Here is an 18011-nt window from a genome sequence, read left to right on the forward strand (position 1 = left end):
TGGGAGGGGCTTACCTTTTGATGATGAAGACTGAACTTTGGGAGAGACGCCAAAAATGTATTGCATACAAAAAATATATTGTATGGCAATTGTATAGAAAAATAAGAAATTAAACGAAAATCGTCAAAATCTCTAAGAGGGAGGGGGACATGCTGAAGGCCTCTTTCATTTTTCGTAGGTGCCTGAGATATAGCTTTAACTTTCTTTGTTATATCTTTGTCTTTATGGTACTTATTTTTCATTTTTCGCTGCCATTTTTACTTGATTTGCAAAAAGTGGCTCCAACTTACCTCCCCCCCACCAGGGTTTTGACGAAATTACACAACCGCTGAGAGGTATTAGTTGCAATTATTGCTCCGTAGCTTTGCCTGTGGGTCGTAAGTTGCTGTAACTCCTCTAGAGGTCTTGGTCACAGTCTCCAGAAAATTTTAAGTGGAAGGATCAAAATTTGCTCAAAATAAATAAGAGCCAAGTGTAGAACAAATAAGACTGAAGCTATTATAAGGTCCTTGATCCTGGTCATAGTTAAAAAGAAATTTGAAAATATATGTGTTGTAATATCAACACGAAAATATCTGACTCAATATCCTCTTGCAACTACCAGAATTCGGTTTTCTCATAGAGGAGTTAATACTTCCAGATCTTCTCAGTAGCTCAGTAGAGCTACTGTATGGGTCATAGCTCAGAAGAGCTGTGCATTGCTCAGATTTAAGTTGACTAGGGATACCTTACTTCTTTGTATTTGGACTGAACCTAGACCCATATTAATCTAAGCTTTAGTAATAACATTATTTGACCCATGAGTAAGCCAATAACTCCATACCTTCCCAGTAGCTTCATACATTGTCTTAGTGTAAATGGAGTAAGATTACCTTGTTTTTTTTTTATACCAGATAGCAGAAAAATTTTTTGAATTAAAATTCACTTGAGGTTTTATCCTTCTTATCGAAAAATATGGTAATTCATCGAGGAGAGGCAACACAGGGCAATTTCACTTAACTAGGTTCTATTAGTAATACTGAGATGAAAAGAATATATATTTTCAATTTAAAGGCTATTGTAGTAAAAATTACTATCTCGTAGATAGCCGTGGAATTTCCTGAAATAGATTTCACTTGAGTTATGTCTTATCTTCAAGGAGTGCGATAGTACCTCGTAGAACACGTGACAGATGGCAATATTAGTTGAATTTGGCCTCCACTGGTTCCAGAAATATGGAAAATGGTGCTGTAGGAAAAGATTTACCTTAGAGTAGGACATAATTTCAATTCTTTCCTACATTTTTCTTATTAGAAAAAGTTAGTCAGGAAATTTAGACCTGCCAAACTTAGTTCGTCAACTCAGTCTGTCGCTCACGCAAAGATTTATATATTATAACTTTCCTGTCTCCAGAAGCTTATTCTAGTATTATCAACATTACCTGACACACACACGACTGGCAGTAGCCAAAATTAGAATCCCTGAAAACTACAAAAACAGCCAGTCATCTTGGAAAATTGACACAGACCAGATCTAGCAAGACTCTGCTCTGGCTGAATTATACCAAGTTGAAATATTCACTATATTCAAGGTCCTTAAGCAGTACGACGATAGTGAAGTTGTATGACTGATTTTCAAAGCGAATGCTCTTGCATCTGTAACTATCTTTGCTGGATTGAAACAGCATAAGGAAAATAAGGGATCAGCAATGAGTCCCTCGCCTTCATTGAACGCTGAGGAATAACTTGTCTTTGTGGGGATATGACAGCATGAAAACAATTAAAAAAAGAGTGTAACATCATACTCCACAAAAACCACAAGACCTATATTTACAGCAAGGCATACGGGCTTCGGGAGGTAACCAAGGATAAGGACGCAAGAACCACTTAAAAGATCTTCCGTCAGGTTTCAGATCAACATACCCAGACTACAATGCATCTTCAAAAGGTCATCCATGGGAATATTTGTGACCAGCCATAGTGTTTCCACCTGTGGAAAGACTACTTCGAGAAATCACTAATGTCAGAGCCACCCAACCAAATTGACAACCAGCTTACTGCTCCTGCGGCCAATGCTACACCTGCCCCCGATTGGACCAAATTTACAGGAGAATAAATAAAAATCCCAACCCGTAAGCTGAGAAATAACATAGTGCCGGGAATATTGAGACTGGCATAAGAAATGTTGAAGAATAGCGGTCCATCCATGATCCTTTGTCTGCGAAAGCCATTCAGTATAATGTGGAGTTCTGAAAAGATCCCACTAGACTGGAAGACAGGCATACCTTTACCAGTCTACCAGGGAAAAGAAAGCAAACCATATTGTAGTAAATACCATTGCATAACCCTGCTCCCGGTGCACGATTATAATACTCCGTACTTTGTGTTTTTTTTATACTTTACGGGTAATAAAGTTCATTCATTCATTAAGCGGGCAACAAGCTAGCTCTAGCATCTCCATCACACATAGGAAGCTTGGTTAATGCTAGGGTGGTTCAATCGTGGGCAAAGTCATACAATTAGACATCTGCTAGAGAAAAATGTAGAATATAAAGAAATACATACTTGGCCTTTGTTGATTTTCGATCAGCATTCTACACTATTGACAGACAGTCACAGTGGCTGATTCTCTAATCCGCTCTTGTACCCAAAAAAATTTCTTCCAGGAGCTCTATAATAGCGCCAAAAGCGCTGTCATTATAAATAGTCAGGTTTTCGCACGTTTTCAAATTAGAAATGGTGTTTCATAAAGCTCCACCAATGCGCCCGAACTGCTCAACTGCGCCACGAATCTTGTACTCAACAAATCATTGCTGGTGTACCCTTTCGGGATCGATTTTGCTGGAAGATTTTTTCCAGACGTTACGATGTGACATTGATATGTAAAAGTCTCAGTGAGCTCACAACTGCGCTGGAAACACTACCGCCTGCAGCAGATAATCTTGGTCTAAAAATAAACTGATCTAAGACTAAAATAATGCCTGTAGGCAAGGCCCCATCGAACCCCCTTACATCTATAGAACTGTGCAGTCAAAATGATGATGTAGTCAGTTGGTTCACTTATCGGGGTTCTATTGTCTGATTAAACAGAAACGCAGATGCAAAGAGGTTAGCAAGGGTGGCAAAGGCGAATCCCGTCTTTGGTCGTCTTCTGAGAACAATACTTCAAAAACTCCAGATCAGCTGCTTCACAAAAGCACGAATCTATAGTGTTTCAGCAGCCAATGTCACATTGTACGCACCAGACACTTGGCCCACTATTCAGATGTAAATGATAAATGTATGTGGTATCCAGACAAAACACCTCTGCAAAACAGAACAGGCTAGATGGTTTGACAGGGTACGGAACTTGGAGATCCTCCGCTCTTGTAAATTATCACCCTGGTCTGAGCAGCCCAAACCTCTGTCGTTTCGTTGGCATGGCCATATACTCCAACTTCTTACTCAAACACCCGCACAACTCATTTTCTACTTTAATCCAACTGCAAACGGCCAGAAACATCCAAGAGATAGACCCCGCACATAATGTACGGAAATAATTTGTTGTCTTCTTATTTTCTGGAGCATTGAACCCAATGAAGCTCCAATCACTGCCCAGGATAGGCCACTCTGGAGATGACTAACGGTGCTAACGGATGGTTCCAACTATGCTATTGCCACTGCCGAAAAGGAGCTTCAAGTCAAGTAAGGTGAAGAACTTCAGCCTCGTTTTTCCTTTTAAAAAATATTTCATTTTATTTTATTTTTATCTTTGCTAGTAACTTAGGACCATAATTTGCAACTGATTTGGGTGTAGTGTGTTTTTTATCACTCAGTTAAGACGCACAATTTAAGAATATTTCTCTAAAAAATCATAATTACTACTTTACTCAACTAAATGCGACAACATTATCGCCTGTTCGGTTTCTTAATAGGAAACAGTGTTAAATTTGTTTTATAGGAGCTTACGCATAATTTACGAAAAGATATATAGCAATATATCATTGATATAAATATAAAATATAAAAATATATAGCAATATATCATAAAAGTACACACACAAGACTTCGATTTTTTTTTGGGAGGGGGGCAGAGTTTAGAGGGTAAAATGGCTTTAAATATATAAAGCCAAAGCATACGGAAATACAAATAAAATACAGGAAAAACCTTTCAAGTCTCAAGATATTGGGATTACAAGCCCAAATGTGCCCACATGGCTGGTGTTTAAGAAAAAGTATCCGAATATTATTGACACCTCAAATAAAGAAACGAAGATATACTTGGTAATAATGTCTAAACAGTAAAAAACATTCCTAAAGACTCACGAAAAAAAACATAATCATACAAAAAACATTTATGACAATTATCTTTCCTAGTTTTCCTTGCAAAGTCACCTTTCCACAGCTAATCCATAGCTGCTTAAAAAAACATTGGACATTAATTCAAGAGACAAAACTATCAAGTTAAAAAGCAAACTTCTGATGCCAAACAAAATTTATTGTTTTTAAAGATTGCAGAAAGTTTTATCCCGAAGTTTAAAATTTATAAAATTTGTGGTCAAAGATTATTACGGTTAGGGTTGTCTATGGGCTATATCATTCCCTAAATCTCTATTCCTATTTTTAACCCTATCTATCAAGAACGAAAGGGAACAGCAATATGAGATTGGCAGTAGAAATTAGTATTTATAGCCAGGATGTTTGATAAAAATGAATTTTCTTCAGACAGAATTGGCCTGGGTCGCTAATCTTGTCAACATTTAGTCTCTGCGCATCATTACCAGTTTATAAAGTAATAATGTAATTGAACAAAATCAAACATAAGACAGAACTAATCAATTTATGAAAATGTGAGAAACTGACTTTCTAACATAGCGTGGAAACCAAGTCTTTCACTAATTCAATCACTTACTACAAGGAAAATCATGTAGATTTAGGAAAAATCATTTTAAAATTCTTCCATTTAAACTTATCAATATCTTATTCTTCATTCTATAATTATCCATGATCAAACTTGAGCTTTTCTTTTTCGGCTTGGAGCTTATTCTGTTAAGTCATCTAGCAGTCACTATTTGACCTTCAACTGCCTATAAAAGACCAATTTCTCACAAGAATAGAAGTATTAGTTGACATAGTTTTAGTTTTGTCTTGTTTGTTGTGTCCCTTTGAAACTTGTCTGGCATCTGGCATTATGGACATATTTACTTCTCTTAATGCATACCACTGGACCCGTTTTGATTTTTGAAATAACTTGGGGGGGGGGGGGGTCACAAAAGAAAAGCTAAGGGTTTTGTAACCAGTTATACATAATTGGCATCTGGGTTCTCTAAGGAGAATACCATTGCTTTTTGACATTTGATACATGTGAGAGTGCTAGTTGACTACCGAACTCAATGTAATATTTTTTAGTCTTCCTTTTAACTTTCAGGTCAAATTTGTCCTGCGAAAGCAGTTTGTAATTTATCTCTCTGGTGATTGATTTCGCAGTTTTTCCGGCTCTACAATAGAATTCTATGACTTCAATAGAGTTAATGAAGTTGTCGACTAAGTTGATAAACAACTCTTGTTTGACGTTCTTGACTTAACTGAAGGCTAGGTTAGTTAAGTAAGGCTAATATAAAATAAAATCAAACCCTTGAGGTATTGTAAGACTTGCAGTAATTTCAAAAACTTACCGTAATGTCAAAAAGATGAATATCTTTGGTTAGTGATAAAAACCTTACATACGAAAAATGTAAAAAAATGTGAAAAACTTGCCATGAGGTCGTAAAAATAAAAATTCTTTTTTGAGTGTGGCACATTTTATGGTATAAACTATGTGGAAAGCTTTATTGATTTCTTTGACGTTGTCGGCATCTACATATCTGGAGGGGGGGGGGAGTAAATGTCCTCCCTAGAGGGTTAAAAGTAGGAATTTTATAGTAGCAAAGATTGAAAATACCAATTTGGGAGCTTGAATTTAATTGGTGTCCCCCTCCGGCCAAGAAAATCCCATAAATTCTGTATCCGCTCATGATCTTGATAGAAACGCATTTATGCACCTTTTTCTCTTGTCTTTAAGAGACCAATTTCTCACAACAATCGAACTATTAGTTGACATAGCTTTAGCTCCCTTACTATATTCTTTCTTTAGTTCCCTTTATTTAGTTTTATTCTTTCTTTAGTTCCCTTCCTATATGGGATGTATAGAATACATCCCATAAATTCTGTATCCGCTCATGATTTCGGTAGAAACGCATTTGTTTACCTTCTGTACGCTAGAGAGCTCTGAACTCTTTGATTTAAGGAATCAACAGATGGCATTATAAACATTATTGCGACCAATCAAATTTCGCCTAGTCTGCTTAGGCAATCATTTCAAAATAGAAATCTGTCGAATTTCGGATCTGTCGAATTTCGGAGAATTCTCAGTTGAATTATATTTTAGTTAAAGATATCAAGAACTTTTGTTTGTATTTACGCCAAAATTTGTGCAAAAATGAGATATAGTTTTTTCATACTGTATTTTTTTACCATTTATCTTGGAGCTATAGCAAAAGATTACTACAAAACCCTGGGCATACAGAAAAGTGCTTCAGACAGAGATATAAAAAAGGCTTTTAGAAAGCTGGCAATGAAGTATCATCCAGATAAAAACAAAGAAGAAGGTGCAGAAGATAAGTTTAAGGATGTTGCAGAAGGTAAAAATTAATTTGTAAACCTTATTACTTCTACAGCCTTTTTAAAAAAAAGTCAAGAAAGTATGAATTTCTGCTGTTGCTATTGTACCTTTGTTGCCCTCCCACGATGGGGCTAAATATAGCCCTAGTTCAGGCTCAAATGGCTTTGATTCTGTTTTTCATGGTAAAATTCTAGTTTGGTTACTTTTGCTATTTTGGAAAGGGATTAGGTTAAGAAAATGAAACATCCAGGGGCAAAAATATACTCAGAGAAGGTATTGTCAAGCTTTCATGTTAACCCTTTTCTGATTTCTAAGTCTTGAAAATGTGCCTACTTACCTTAAATTATATCTCCTAGCACCTAAGATTAAGGAGCCTTGAGGCTAGATATCTCCAAGTAATGTCAACTCAATATTCATGGAATGGTTCCTGAGTGGATCATTACTATGCATATATATATACAGGACAGCTTGGTTTCATCATTTGGTAGCACTAGATGTTTTGCCAACCAGTGTATTTGAGGGCTAAAAGGGTAGATGGCTCAGGTGATGTAAGCTCTACAATTCAAACCCACTCTGTAGGTGCCACACTCCAGGTGTAGGACTGGCCTGTACCAGCCATTACTTGGACAGTTTGAGGTTGATGTCACAGTACAACAGCAACATCAGATGAGTGCCAGGTAGTAAAGGATGACTAGTGGCAGTTTATGTATGGGGCCATAACTGGGTGTTTGCACCTAATAGACCTGCTGGATGATACTGACTTGTCCTACTATTTCTTCTATGACTTGCTGCTCTAGTCATGGTCAACACTAATCTTGAAGCTGTCAACTGATCTGGCCAACATAGTATGTTGGCATGGCCATAGCATGGCCAATCACTGATTTGCAACATAGTAGATTGAAGCTGTCAAATGATCTGGCCAACATAGATTTGCAACATATTAGATTGTGGAAATCAGAGTTCCACAAGCAGATTCCTTAGGCAGTTGTATTATTCATGGTGTGTGTGGGTAAACTGTTGTGGCTTCTTTGGATGTCCCCTGATGATCCTTGATTCAGCTAGAGAGAAAATGGCATTTTCTATATCTGCATCCACAACTTTGTTCATTGTTATTATATCTCCATGCTTTCTCCTGTAGATAAAAGGGTACCATTCTAGTTCGGCTACTTTTTGCTATGTTGGAAAGTGGTTATGTTAGGATGATGAAACTTTAAGTGATGGAATCTAGGATCTACAAACTAAAGTATATTCTGGAAATGAATTTTGAAATAGGCCTACCTATTGCTACTCCTTCTGGAGGACACTGACCTTTGATGACCTTAAAAAACTTTGTTCTATAAAAGTGAAACCTTAAAAAAATAGATATTCTCCTTAAATAAAGTACAAGAAAAGTATTTTCAGCTTTACAACTTGGCTCAATCCCAGTTTTTGATGTTTCAAAGATCTGCAAATACATTTCCCAATTTAGAGAAAAACCTACTGATATGGCTTAAAATTACTCTCAAATAACAAGAACTGCATTTTCAAAACTAAAACCAGAGAAAAAGAAATTGAAACTAAAAATTAAGGTATAATATTGTTTTGTCTAAATTTCACTAGGCAACCTGTCAAGTAGACAAATTTCTAAGACATAAAAATGACAAGAGGGTTAACATGGTAGCTTGGCAGTATCTACCTGGAGTATGAATTGGAGGGTTAACATGGTAGCTTGGCTATATCTTCCTGGAGTATGGGTTAACAGTATGGAATGGAATATGAGTTTGAGGGTTAACACAGTAGCTTGGCACTTCCTGGAGTATGGGTTAGAGGGTTAACATGGTAGCTTGGCAATATCTTCCTTTTTATAAATACCCTTTTTAGTATTTTTTAAAATACTTAGAATACTATGTGTTTAAAATATTTTGTGTTTAAAACTAATTTTTGCTCAAAACACAAGTTATGCTGCTTTGTTTTCTTTGGAATTTAAGTGTTTTCTTTGGAAATCTGCTACTGCCAAGGCAAGTTTCATTTATTGGATTTTTTGCTATCCCTTCTTGATTAACTGCATCCCAACCTCTCCCTACTGCCTTGATATAGCCCTCGGCTATATTCAAAATTTTTGATTTTATTGTTTGGTTTTTATTTTTCATTTTTATTGTTAAAACAACTATTGATTTGTATGAAGCACAAAAATAATGCAAACTAGCCAAATCAACAAATTTTGGATGTCAGCTTAGGCTATATTCAGATTTTTTGGTGTTGGGAGGGGGAGTGTCTTACAGTTAATGTGGAAGTGGAAGCTGGTGTAAATTTTTTTTTTTATATTTGTGTTGGGACATCCTTCTTGATTTTCCTGCTGGCTTGTGTATGTAAGTGCTACAAGTGTTTTTGGGATCCTTATTTGACTATAAGTGCTGTTTTGTTTCAGCTTATGAAGTCCTATCTGATCCTGACAAGAGAAAACAATATGACATGCAAGGATTTGATGGATTTTCAAAGACCCAAGGAAGTCCTTATCAGTTTGATTTGAACCAATTCATGAAGCAGTTTCAAACTGGTTTCAACTTTGATTTTGGGGACAGCAATGTTAGAATGCAAAGGCCAAGTGCAAAGATGGGAAAACATGGGTTTTTCAATTTTGATGATTTTTTTGTAAGTTATGCTTTTTGACCTAGTAATGGGAATTAGTTTACGTCATTTATATCCTAATAAGCTATCAGCTGTTTTATATTAAATAGATAGTCTCTATAAAGGGCAACTAAGATTACAGATGGGGCTTGTCCCCTATGGAACTAGGGCTCATAGATCCCCATTTGTTTGTTTACAGTTAATCATTGTTTTCCCCATTCATCATTAACAACGCAAATTAGTCGTAGATGTAGGAGAAAATTTTCAAACAAGGACAAAAGCGTGATTTTGCAAGTGTGATAAAATTGTTGTTACCTTACCTTAGACCTTAGATCCTCCTGTGCCGCCAGAGGCACCCAGGGCATCCACGAAGAGCCGCCAGTCATCCCACATGTGCGCCGCTGCCCAAACATCTTCCCACTGAGGCTGGATTGTCGTGTGGATGTTCGACAAATCCCGTTGGTAGGTGTGATGCAGCGTGTTCTTGGGTCTACCTCTCCTGCGAGTTCCCTGAGGTTGCCACTCTAGGATCAGCCTAGGGATCCTGTCTTCCTTCATACGGATCACGTGCCCAAGGTAACGCCATCTACGTTGCCGGATGACGTCTGTGACCCTGGGCTGACCTGAGATAGAGCGGACTATCTGGTTTGTGATGTAATCCCTCCAGTCGATGTTCAGGATCCTCCAAAGGCAGTTGTTTTCGAAGGCTAGGATCCATCTTTCTTGTTGCTGATTCAACCTCCAGCACCCACTGCTGTAGAGAAGTGCAGAAAGGACGTTGCTATTAAATGGTCTCAATTTCAGCTTCAGGGAATACTTTTTCGATCGCCATACTGGCTTTAGTTGGTTAAAAGCTCCACTGGCTTGCCCATTCCTCTGCTGCACTTCTCGCTCACTTGATCCTGAGTTCTCCACAGTATTGCCGAGGTACCTGAACTCCACGACCTGCTCGATGGTTGAATCTCTGCATTTCATGTCCTGAGGGGAATCGGTTGTTGCCATACTCTTGGTCTTCTCTGTGTTGATCTTGAGTCCAAGTCGGCTAGCATTTTCACGGATAGTATTAAGAAGATCCTGGAGTTTGGCCTTGTTCCTCTCCATCAAGGCAATATCGTTGGCAAAATCCAGGTCGGCTAGCTTTTTGGCTTCTCCAATTTGGATGCCCAATCCTGTACAATCACGAAGTACGTAATCAATAACGAGGACAAAGAGTAACAGAGAAAGGACACAACCCTGTTTTACGCCGGACTTGATACGGAAATATCTGGTGTTCTCATCTTGGGTCTGAACACAGCATTCTGTGTTTTCATACAATGCAACAATTAGGGACACTATTTTTTCGGGGATTCCATAGTACCGCAGGATTTTCCAAAGCGAGTCTTGGTTGATGGAGTTGAATGCTTTTTCGAAGTCCACGAAAATCGGGTACATTTTTTGTCTCCATTCATTGGACTCCTCGATCATCATTCATAGCACATAGATGAGGTCAGTGCAGGAACGGGACGGCCGGAAGCCATGCTGTTCGTCATGCAAGTGACTATCGTGGGCTGTCTGAATGCGCTGGAGAATAATCTGTGCAAAGAGTTTACCCGGAGTCGAAATGAGACTAATGCCCCTCCAGTTGTCGCATTTTGTCGCGTCACCTTTCTTAAAAAGTTTGATGAGCGTACTTTTTGTCCAATCATCAGGTACTTTCTCAGACTTCCAAATGCTAGCAAAGAGTGTCAGCCACACAGTCATACAGACGTTAAGTGATGCTTTTATCACTTCAGCTGATATCCTGTCTGTACCTGCAGCTCTACCATTTTTTAGCTTGCAGGCTGCTTGACTGATTTCTACATCATATGGTTCTTCGGTGCTGATTTGGAGGTTCAAACAGGGGGTTACGGGGATGTCAGGCGGATCCAGAGGGCGGGGTCTGCTCAGAACCTTTACTGCAAGGCCCATACTTAGGCGATTTCCGATGGGTCTGTGACAGTTTTGCCACTTGCATCCTTGACTGGTCCGTTTACGTTTCGGCTTTTCCCCACGATTTCATTAGTAATCTTGTATACGGCTCTGGAGTCACCTCGTTTTGCCGCTTCCTCCGCCATGGCAGCTTTTTCCTCCAGAAGGTTGCGCTTGTCCCCCCTTGCCCTTCTTTTGACTAGTTTATCCAGATCTCTGTACAGTTGGTTCTTTAGGACTGTGTCGTTGTATTCACCACCATTTAGAAGCTGCTGTTTTAGATTGCGTCGGTCACCAATCAGGTTCCATGTCCTCTCGGATAGCCATTGGTCTTTGGGCCTCTTGGCATACCCAACCGTAGCAGCAGCCGTTTGGCTGTAAACCTCCTTGATGGTGTTCCAGGTCGACTCCAGACTGGCGTCAGTGTCATTATCTAGGGCGAGGGCTTCGAACTTGTTAGAGAGTGTAAGGGCAAACACATTTCGTATTGCCTGAGTGGTAAGCTTTGTGGAGTCGAAGGCGGGGTTTGCCTTGGGACTGGTCTTCGGTGTAGCCTTTAACTTCAAGATATCCTGGCTATCATTAGGGCGTGATCGGATGCCACGTCAGCTCCTCTGAAGGCTCTCACATCTTGTAGACTAGACTTCCATTTTCTATTTATCAGAAGGTGGTCGATTTGGTTGTGAGTTCTCCCGTCTGGGGAGTTCCAGGAATATTTGTGGATTGTTTTGTGTGCAAACATAGTACCCCCAATTATTAGAAATTTTCTTATCAACTCACTAATTAGATAGCTAAGAAACAGACATACCTTTAGAATCGGAATTTCATCCTGAATCCCAATATAACGTTTATTTACGTCGGGAATGAATTTTATCCCCCACCCCCTACCTAATGTGTAAATATATATCCTGAACTGTATGTATGCACTGGATTCTCCACACATCTTTATTTTCTTCAAATTCAATTAATAGTTGGTCCAAAAAAATAAAAACTTATTGTATAAATTCAATAGTTGCTGGTAAAGTTTATTTCTGACACAAAGGAATGTTATATTTGGATTCAAGATGAAACTTTGATTCTAAAGGTGTGTTTATTTCTTAGCTATCTCATTAGTGAGTCAATCAAAAAATTCACGAACTTAGGGGCTTAATCCTACTGTTCTAAACCATGTACGTCTACATGACAGTGTGGAAACCAGTTTTGTTTGATATTTTTTTCTATTTTTATTTATATATTTTTTATACAGATCTAAGACTAATTTACTTTCCTCATTAGTAGCCTTGGTGTTTGTTTTTGTATATAACCATCTGAAAATAAGGGAGATAGAAATTGTCAGTTAGTCTAATCATTTAGAATATTTTTATTGAGGCAATATGCTAGAATATATCAAGAACAGCATCTCATCATAGTGGTTTAAATTGCCATTCTGTAATGTAAACTACTAAACAGAAGAATGTGGAATAGTGTTTGATTGGTCACCTAAAAATAATCCAGCAATCAGAAACGAAGTTACATGTCTTACACACCTTACGTAAATTAGTGGGGATAGGTCTACTTTGCCAATTTGAAGCCACTGTCTCCCTTCAAAGTGAATCCTCTTTTTCATCGTTTTATTTTGATTATGAACTGCTGCTTTAAAACTATTTATAAGATTTCCTCTGATCCTAGGTCCTACTGATTGTCAATATCATGTTTCCACTTAAGTTGCCCTAAGATATACCTTATTGGCTCCAAGTTTGGCCAATATGTGTTTTATCTTGTTTTGAAATTTGATTCTTGTCACTGGCGATCTGGATAGATAGATGTTCATTCATATGGATAAAAAAAAAATAGTAAATAACAAAAGCATTTACATAATCATTTACCACCCGCAAGGCTCTACGGCCGGGAATGCAGGGAGAAAACAAACAAAAAAGTCAAAAAGGAGAAACAAATACAAATAATCATACTAAAAAGGAAAATGACAAACAGTCCCCCTCCATTGACTACTTGGCACTGATTACCTCTTTCCCTCAATTGGTTCTGTAAAAAGAAAGGTAAGGGTAAACCTGTGACTACCAGCTCTTTGACTTTGTTGGTTTTACAAAACAAAGTGAGAAAGGGTTAACTGCTCTGTACCTCTCTTGGTTTTGGAAAAGGGGAGGAGAAATCGATGACTACCGGCTCTTTGTTTTTGCTGGTTCTGCAAAAGAGAAGGAAAAACTCTTGACTAGTAGCTCACTCCCTCTGTTGGTCTTTAAGAAAGAAGGGAGAAGTATAAAAAACTGGCACTTTGCCGGAATTGCTCCAAAGGTGCAATCTAACATTGGTCATGAAAAATGGTTATCAAGATTCTTTGATATGTGTGTTGTTGTTTTACTTTTTACAAAATGCGGTATTTTCTCTTCTCTAACTTGCGGGAATATTTGAAAAAAGAGAGGTTTTGGTATTAGTTTTTTTTCTCAGTTTTTTTTTTATGTCAGGGATATTTGAAAATATGCTTAAACAACTCGATAACAACCCTGAAAATTATTTTTGAACTTATTCAACTTTCCTGAAAAGTTACCTCATGTAGCGCAACACTTTATGAACCACTACAGCCAAGATATGCCCGGCCATCATGTAAAGTTTTCTATCTAACTGACTTTAGCATAACATTGAGGCTACAATCCCTACCATTAATATCAATATATTATCATTAAATTGTGGGGGGCAAATGGGCCTTGTAACTTATGCACCTGTAACATCCTTTGGAAGACCGATACAGCTTCAAAAACCTTGTCATGCTAAACTTGGAGAGATGACAGTGCTGAGGAGGCTTGTTCCCGATGACCTTCAACAAAACAAATAATTAGATAGGCCAAGTAAAAAAAAAAAAAAATGGATAGAAATAGCATTATAGAGTACAGCTATGGTGTTATCTTTGGACTTAAATTATTACTTGATAATTAGATGCCATTTTGGTTCTATTTAACTCTGCGATAAAGTTTGTTTTCACAAAATGAGGTATTTTCTCTTCTCTAACTTACGGAAATATTTGAAAAAAGAATTGTTTCGGCATTAGTTTTTTTCTTATCAGGGATATTTGAAAATATGCTTAAACAACTTGGTAACAACCCTGAAAATTATTTTTTAACTAATTCAACTTTCCTGGAAAGCTACGTCATGTAGCATAACAATCTATGAACCACTATAGCCAAGATATTAACGGCTATCATGTAAAGCTTTCTATCTAACTGACTTTTGTGTAACATTGACGCTACAATCAATACCATTAATATAAAGGTATTGATGGTAGTGATACAAAATAACTAGATACGCCAAGTTAAAAAAAAGTGATAGAAATAGTAATAATGGTGTTATAATGGTGTCATTTTTGGACTTAAATTATTACTTGATAATTAGATAAAATTTTGGTTCTATTTAACTCTGCAATAATAGAGACGTAATGCATCAACTGTCCGTGCTGTTGGAAACGATATGAAGGCTTGTGTTTTAGCAAAAATTTTACAATTTTTGTGATTTGTTGATTAAGAATTAATTTTAGTTGAATTTTTTGTTTTGTATTCTTGTATTGTGTTTTTTACCTATTTTGAATCTTCACTTATTTTTGCCGGTCCTTTTAAATTTCCTGCTGAAATAACATCTTTCTGCGAATTGTCAGTTAAACATTTTTAATTAACAATTCTGTATGTGCAAAATAACAAAAAAAAAAAACAATAACGATCTAGATGGCGAGAACAGGCCTATATACGCTGCGTTTAAATCACGTTTGTGTTTTTCAATTAATTTTTTTTTCGAAATATAGGTATTTTTATAACTAGATAGTATGATAACGTCCTATATTTTCCATACAACTAACCTGATTTTAAAATTTATAAATTGAAAACGCGGAAAATCTTTTTTTTTTGTTATTTGTTTTTTAGCTAATAGTTTAATAGTTTATTAGCTTGGTTTACTATACTGGATAAGGCGGGGCTTAAGGCACTCTGGTCCTCCCTTCTTGTGCTACTTCTAATTTTATTCTTTTTTTTTCAGAATGATGATTTGTTTGGCGATGATTTTGGAGCATCTTTCTTCACAGCCAAAAGCCATTCAAGCTCTTGTAAAACAGTGACGAAAAAAGTGGGGAATGTTGTGCAAACGTACACAACGTGCTCGTAATCTGCAAAGAATAATGCATTGACAGTCCGTATTGTTATCAACAGTTTCGCTGTGGCAATTCAAACGGCTTTATTATACGCGTTTGAACTGGAAATTCATAGGAGAGCGGAATAACTGAAAAATACATTTTTGTGTTTTTTTCTTTTACTGGCGACACCCGTTTTGGTTGTTGTTTTTTTTTTTTAATGACGTGTAGTTTTGGACTGCAGGTATACCGTGTAAAACAAGTTTGATGTCAAAATTTCTGATTTTCAGTTTTTTTTTCATTATTATTATTATTATTATTATTATTACTGACAAAGAGATAGTAAGAAAACAAAATTGTAAGCAAGGAAAAGAAAATTGAAATAATTGTTATAATAAGACTAATAAGCAATGGAAGACTATTATAAATGCTCGCCTCCTAGTTTTTTTCTGAAGGATCCTCGCTCCCTTCCCGTATCTGAAAATTTTGTATCCTACGCATTGTGCAGGATTTGGTGAAAGGGGTGTTTTGGGGAAAATCGACTGCACCAAACGGTTAAGTTGACCGAGGTTAATAGTGTGTGATGTAAATCATAATTCAAGGAAAGTGAAGGATAACGTCTTTTTAATTGCTGCAGTCGAATTATAAGGTCTGGTGTTTTTTGGGTTGTGTAAGGCGAAGTTTGTAACTAATTTAGTCTGTGATATTTTTGCAAACTCAAGTGCTAGTTATTTTTTGTTTTTGTAAAAGCTTACCTTTATAGACATTTTAACTGTTAAAGCAAATTGCCAAAACACCACAAAGAAGAAAAAGAAGTCTCACAGCAAAATTTGACCAGAATAATTCATTATGATCAAGGATAATCTTTTTTTATGTGACTGCTTTATTCTTAATTAGCTGAGTTAATAGGAAGAAAGTCCATTTCTTCCTAATGGAAGAAAGGCAAAACCTAGCAATGTTCCAGTAGTTGTAAGGTTTTTTGTAATATTTAAAATTTAGCTAGGAAGTCTACAATTTCAATTGATACAAGCATAAGCATTAAGAGAAGTTAATCGTTTTCGTTGGAACAATCCTTTTTCCAGTTGTACCCTCCTGTTCATATCTAGTAATGATTTATTTCTTTACTTAATTAGTTTAAAAAATAAGCGGAGTACCACGAGAAAAAGGAATTAAATTTAGATGTAACATTAATTACTGAAGACCAAAACTTAGTGCTAAGTACAGGGGTCAGCGGATGAAAAGGGTTAAGGCTAAAGGCCGCATTTTGGGCAAGCCTTTCACTGTGAGGCTTCCTTAAGTATTTACAAGGAACCTTTTGTCTCAATGTATTCGTAGATTTTTTCCTTCAGTATTTGTACTTTCGGTATTACGAAGAGGTGGGTACAAAACACCCTTTTTGGCCCCCTACATATATTTGCTTGGAGCCATATTCGTCTCACATTAAGATAAAGAGTACACAGAGTATATATATGTATATATATATATATATATGTGTGTATATATGTATATATATATATATATATATATATATATATATATATATATATATATATATATATATATATATATATATATATATATATATATATATATATATATATATATATATTTATATAACGTGTAGTATAAATATTCCACTTTTCATCTGCAAAAATTATACTAATGCCTGGGTTTTTAAGTCCGACAACATGAATAGTTTGATGGTAAATCAGTTAGTGTTTTGTTTCATTAAAGGTAATCAGTATTAAATAGTTTAGCTTTGCAATTGAGAATTGAAATTTGTAGTTCATTTTTGCTTTTGCCAGGTTTCTGAAGGTTTACGATTGTGCTATTCTTGGTTTTGTTTAATATTATTCTTTTTCGAAATATATTTTTGTATGCTTCCGGTATATCAATGTATATTTAAGTATTTTACATAAAATGAATTAGGTAGAGGTAAACCATGATCCAAAGTCCTTCTATAGACTCTAGACAGTCAAGGGCGCATCCAGGATGTTTATTCGGGGAGGGAGTGGGGGGGTAAAAAATGCAAAAAAAGATTTTATAAAGCATTTTTTTTTACGTTTTTAAGAGTCTGATGAAAATTTGTGTATGGGGAGGGAGTAAACCTCCCCCCCCCTCTGGATGCGGTCTTGATGACAGTCAACAGGATTTGTTTATAGCGTTTGAACATAGACCACAGTTCAAGACATATAATGCAAATATTTTAATAGTTAATTCTAGAGTAAACTTTAAGAATAAATTATTGTTGTTCTTTATCCTGCTATAGTCTGTGAATAGACATCGCAGTTCCTTGGATTTTTTTTCTCTTTCTTATGCCTGCCAAAATCAAAAATTTGTGGAAGTAAATCAGTTGGTTTTTCTGTTGCATTTTTGAAATCAGTGTTTAATAGTTCAGCTATGTAATTGATTCTCTTTTTACCTCGTTTCTTAAGGGTGATAGTTTTACTGTTTTTGATTTTCCTAAAGAAAAAAATAGAAGTTGGAAAATTTTTGCGTACTTACGGCGTATTTGTATACAACGAATTCGTCAATAATTCTAACTTGTCAAAAAGATTTCGTCAAGTACTTCCTCGGATGTTCTTGAGACGTCTGACTTATATCAACCGCTGCATCTCTTTCTTGTTTATAAATTCTTTTGTATTTTTCTAGTTCATCACAAATTATAACGAACTGTAGACAAAATTCATATAGGCGACAGAATTTGAATCTTAACGGAAATATTTAGTTTT

General features: G+C 36.4%; 1 protein-coding gene across 1 annotated transcript; it reads left to right on the plus strand.

Annotated features, from left to right (window-relative positions):
* Positions 1 to 6346: 6346 nt before the first annotated feature.
* Positions 6347 to 17168, plus strand: LOC136032767 (dnaJ homolog subfamily B member 9-like). The gene is made up of 3 exons (XM_065713118.1): positions 6347 to 6636; positions 9025 to 9248; positions 15189 to 17168. The coding sequence occupies exons 1-3, from the start codon at positions 6435 to 6437 to the stop codon at positions 15312 to 15314; spliced, it is 552 nt and encodes a 183-aa protein (XP_065569190.1). The 5' UTR covers positions 6347 to 6434; the 3' UTR covers positions 15315 to 17168.
* Positions 17169 to 18011: the final 843 nt, after the last annotated feature.

This window comes from Artemia franciscana, chromosome 11 (assembly GCF_032884065.1).
Source record: "Artemia franciscana chromosome 11, ASM3288406v1, whole genome shotgun sequence".
In the NCBI taxonomy this organism is placed as follows: Eukaryota; Metazoa; Arthropoda; class Branchiopoda; order Anostraca; family Artemiidae; genus Artemia; species Artemia franciscana.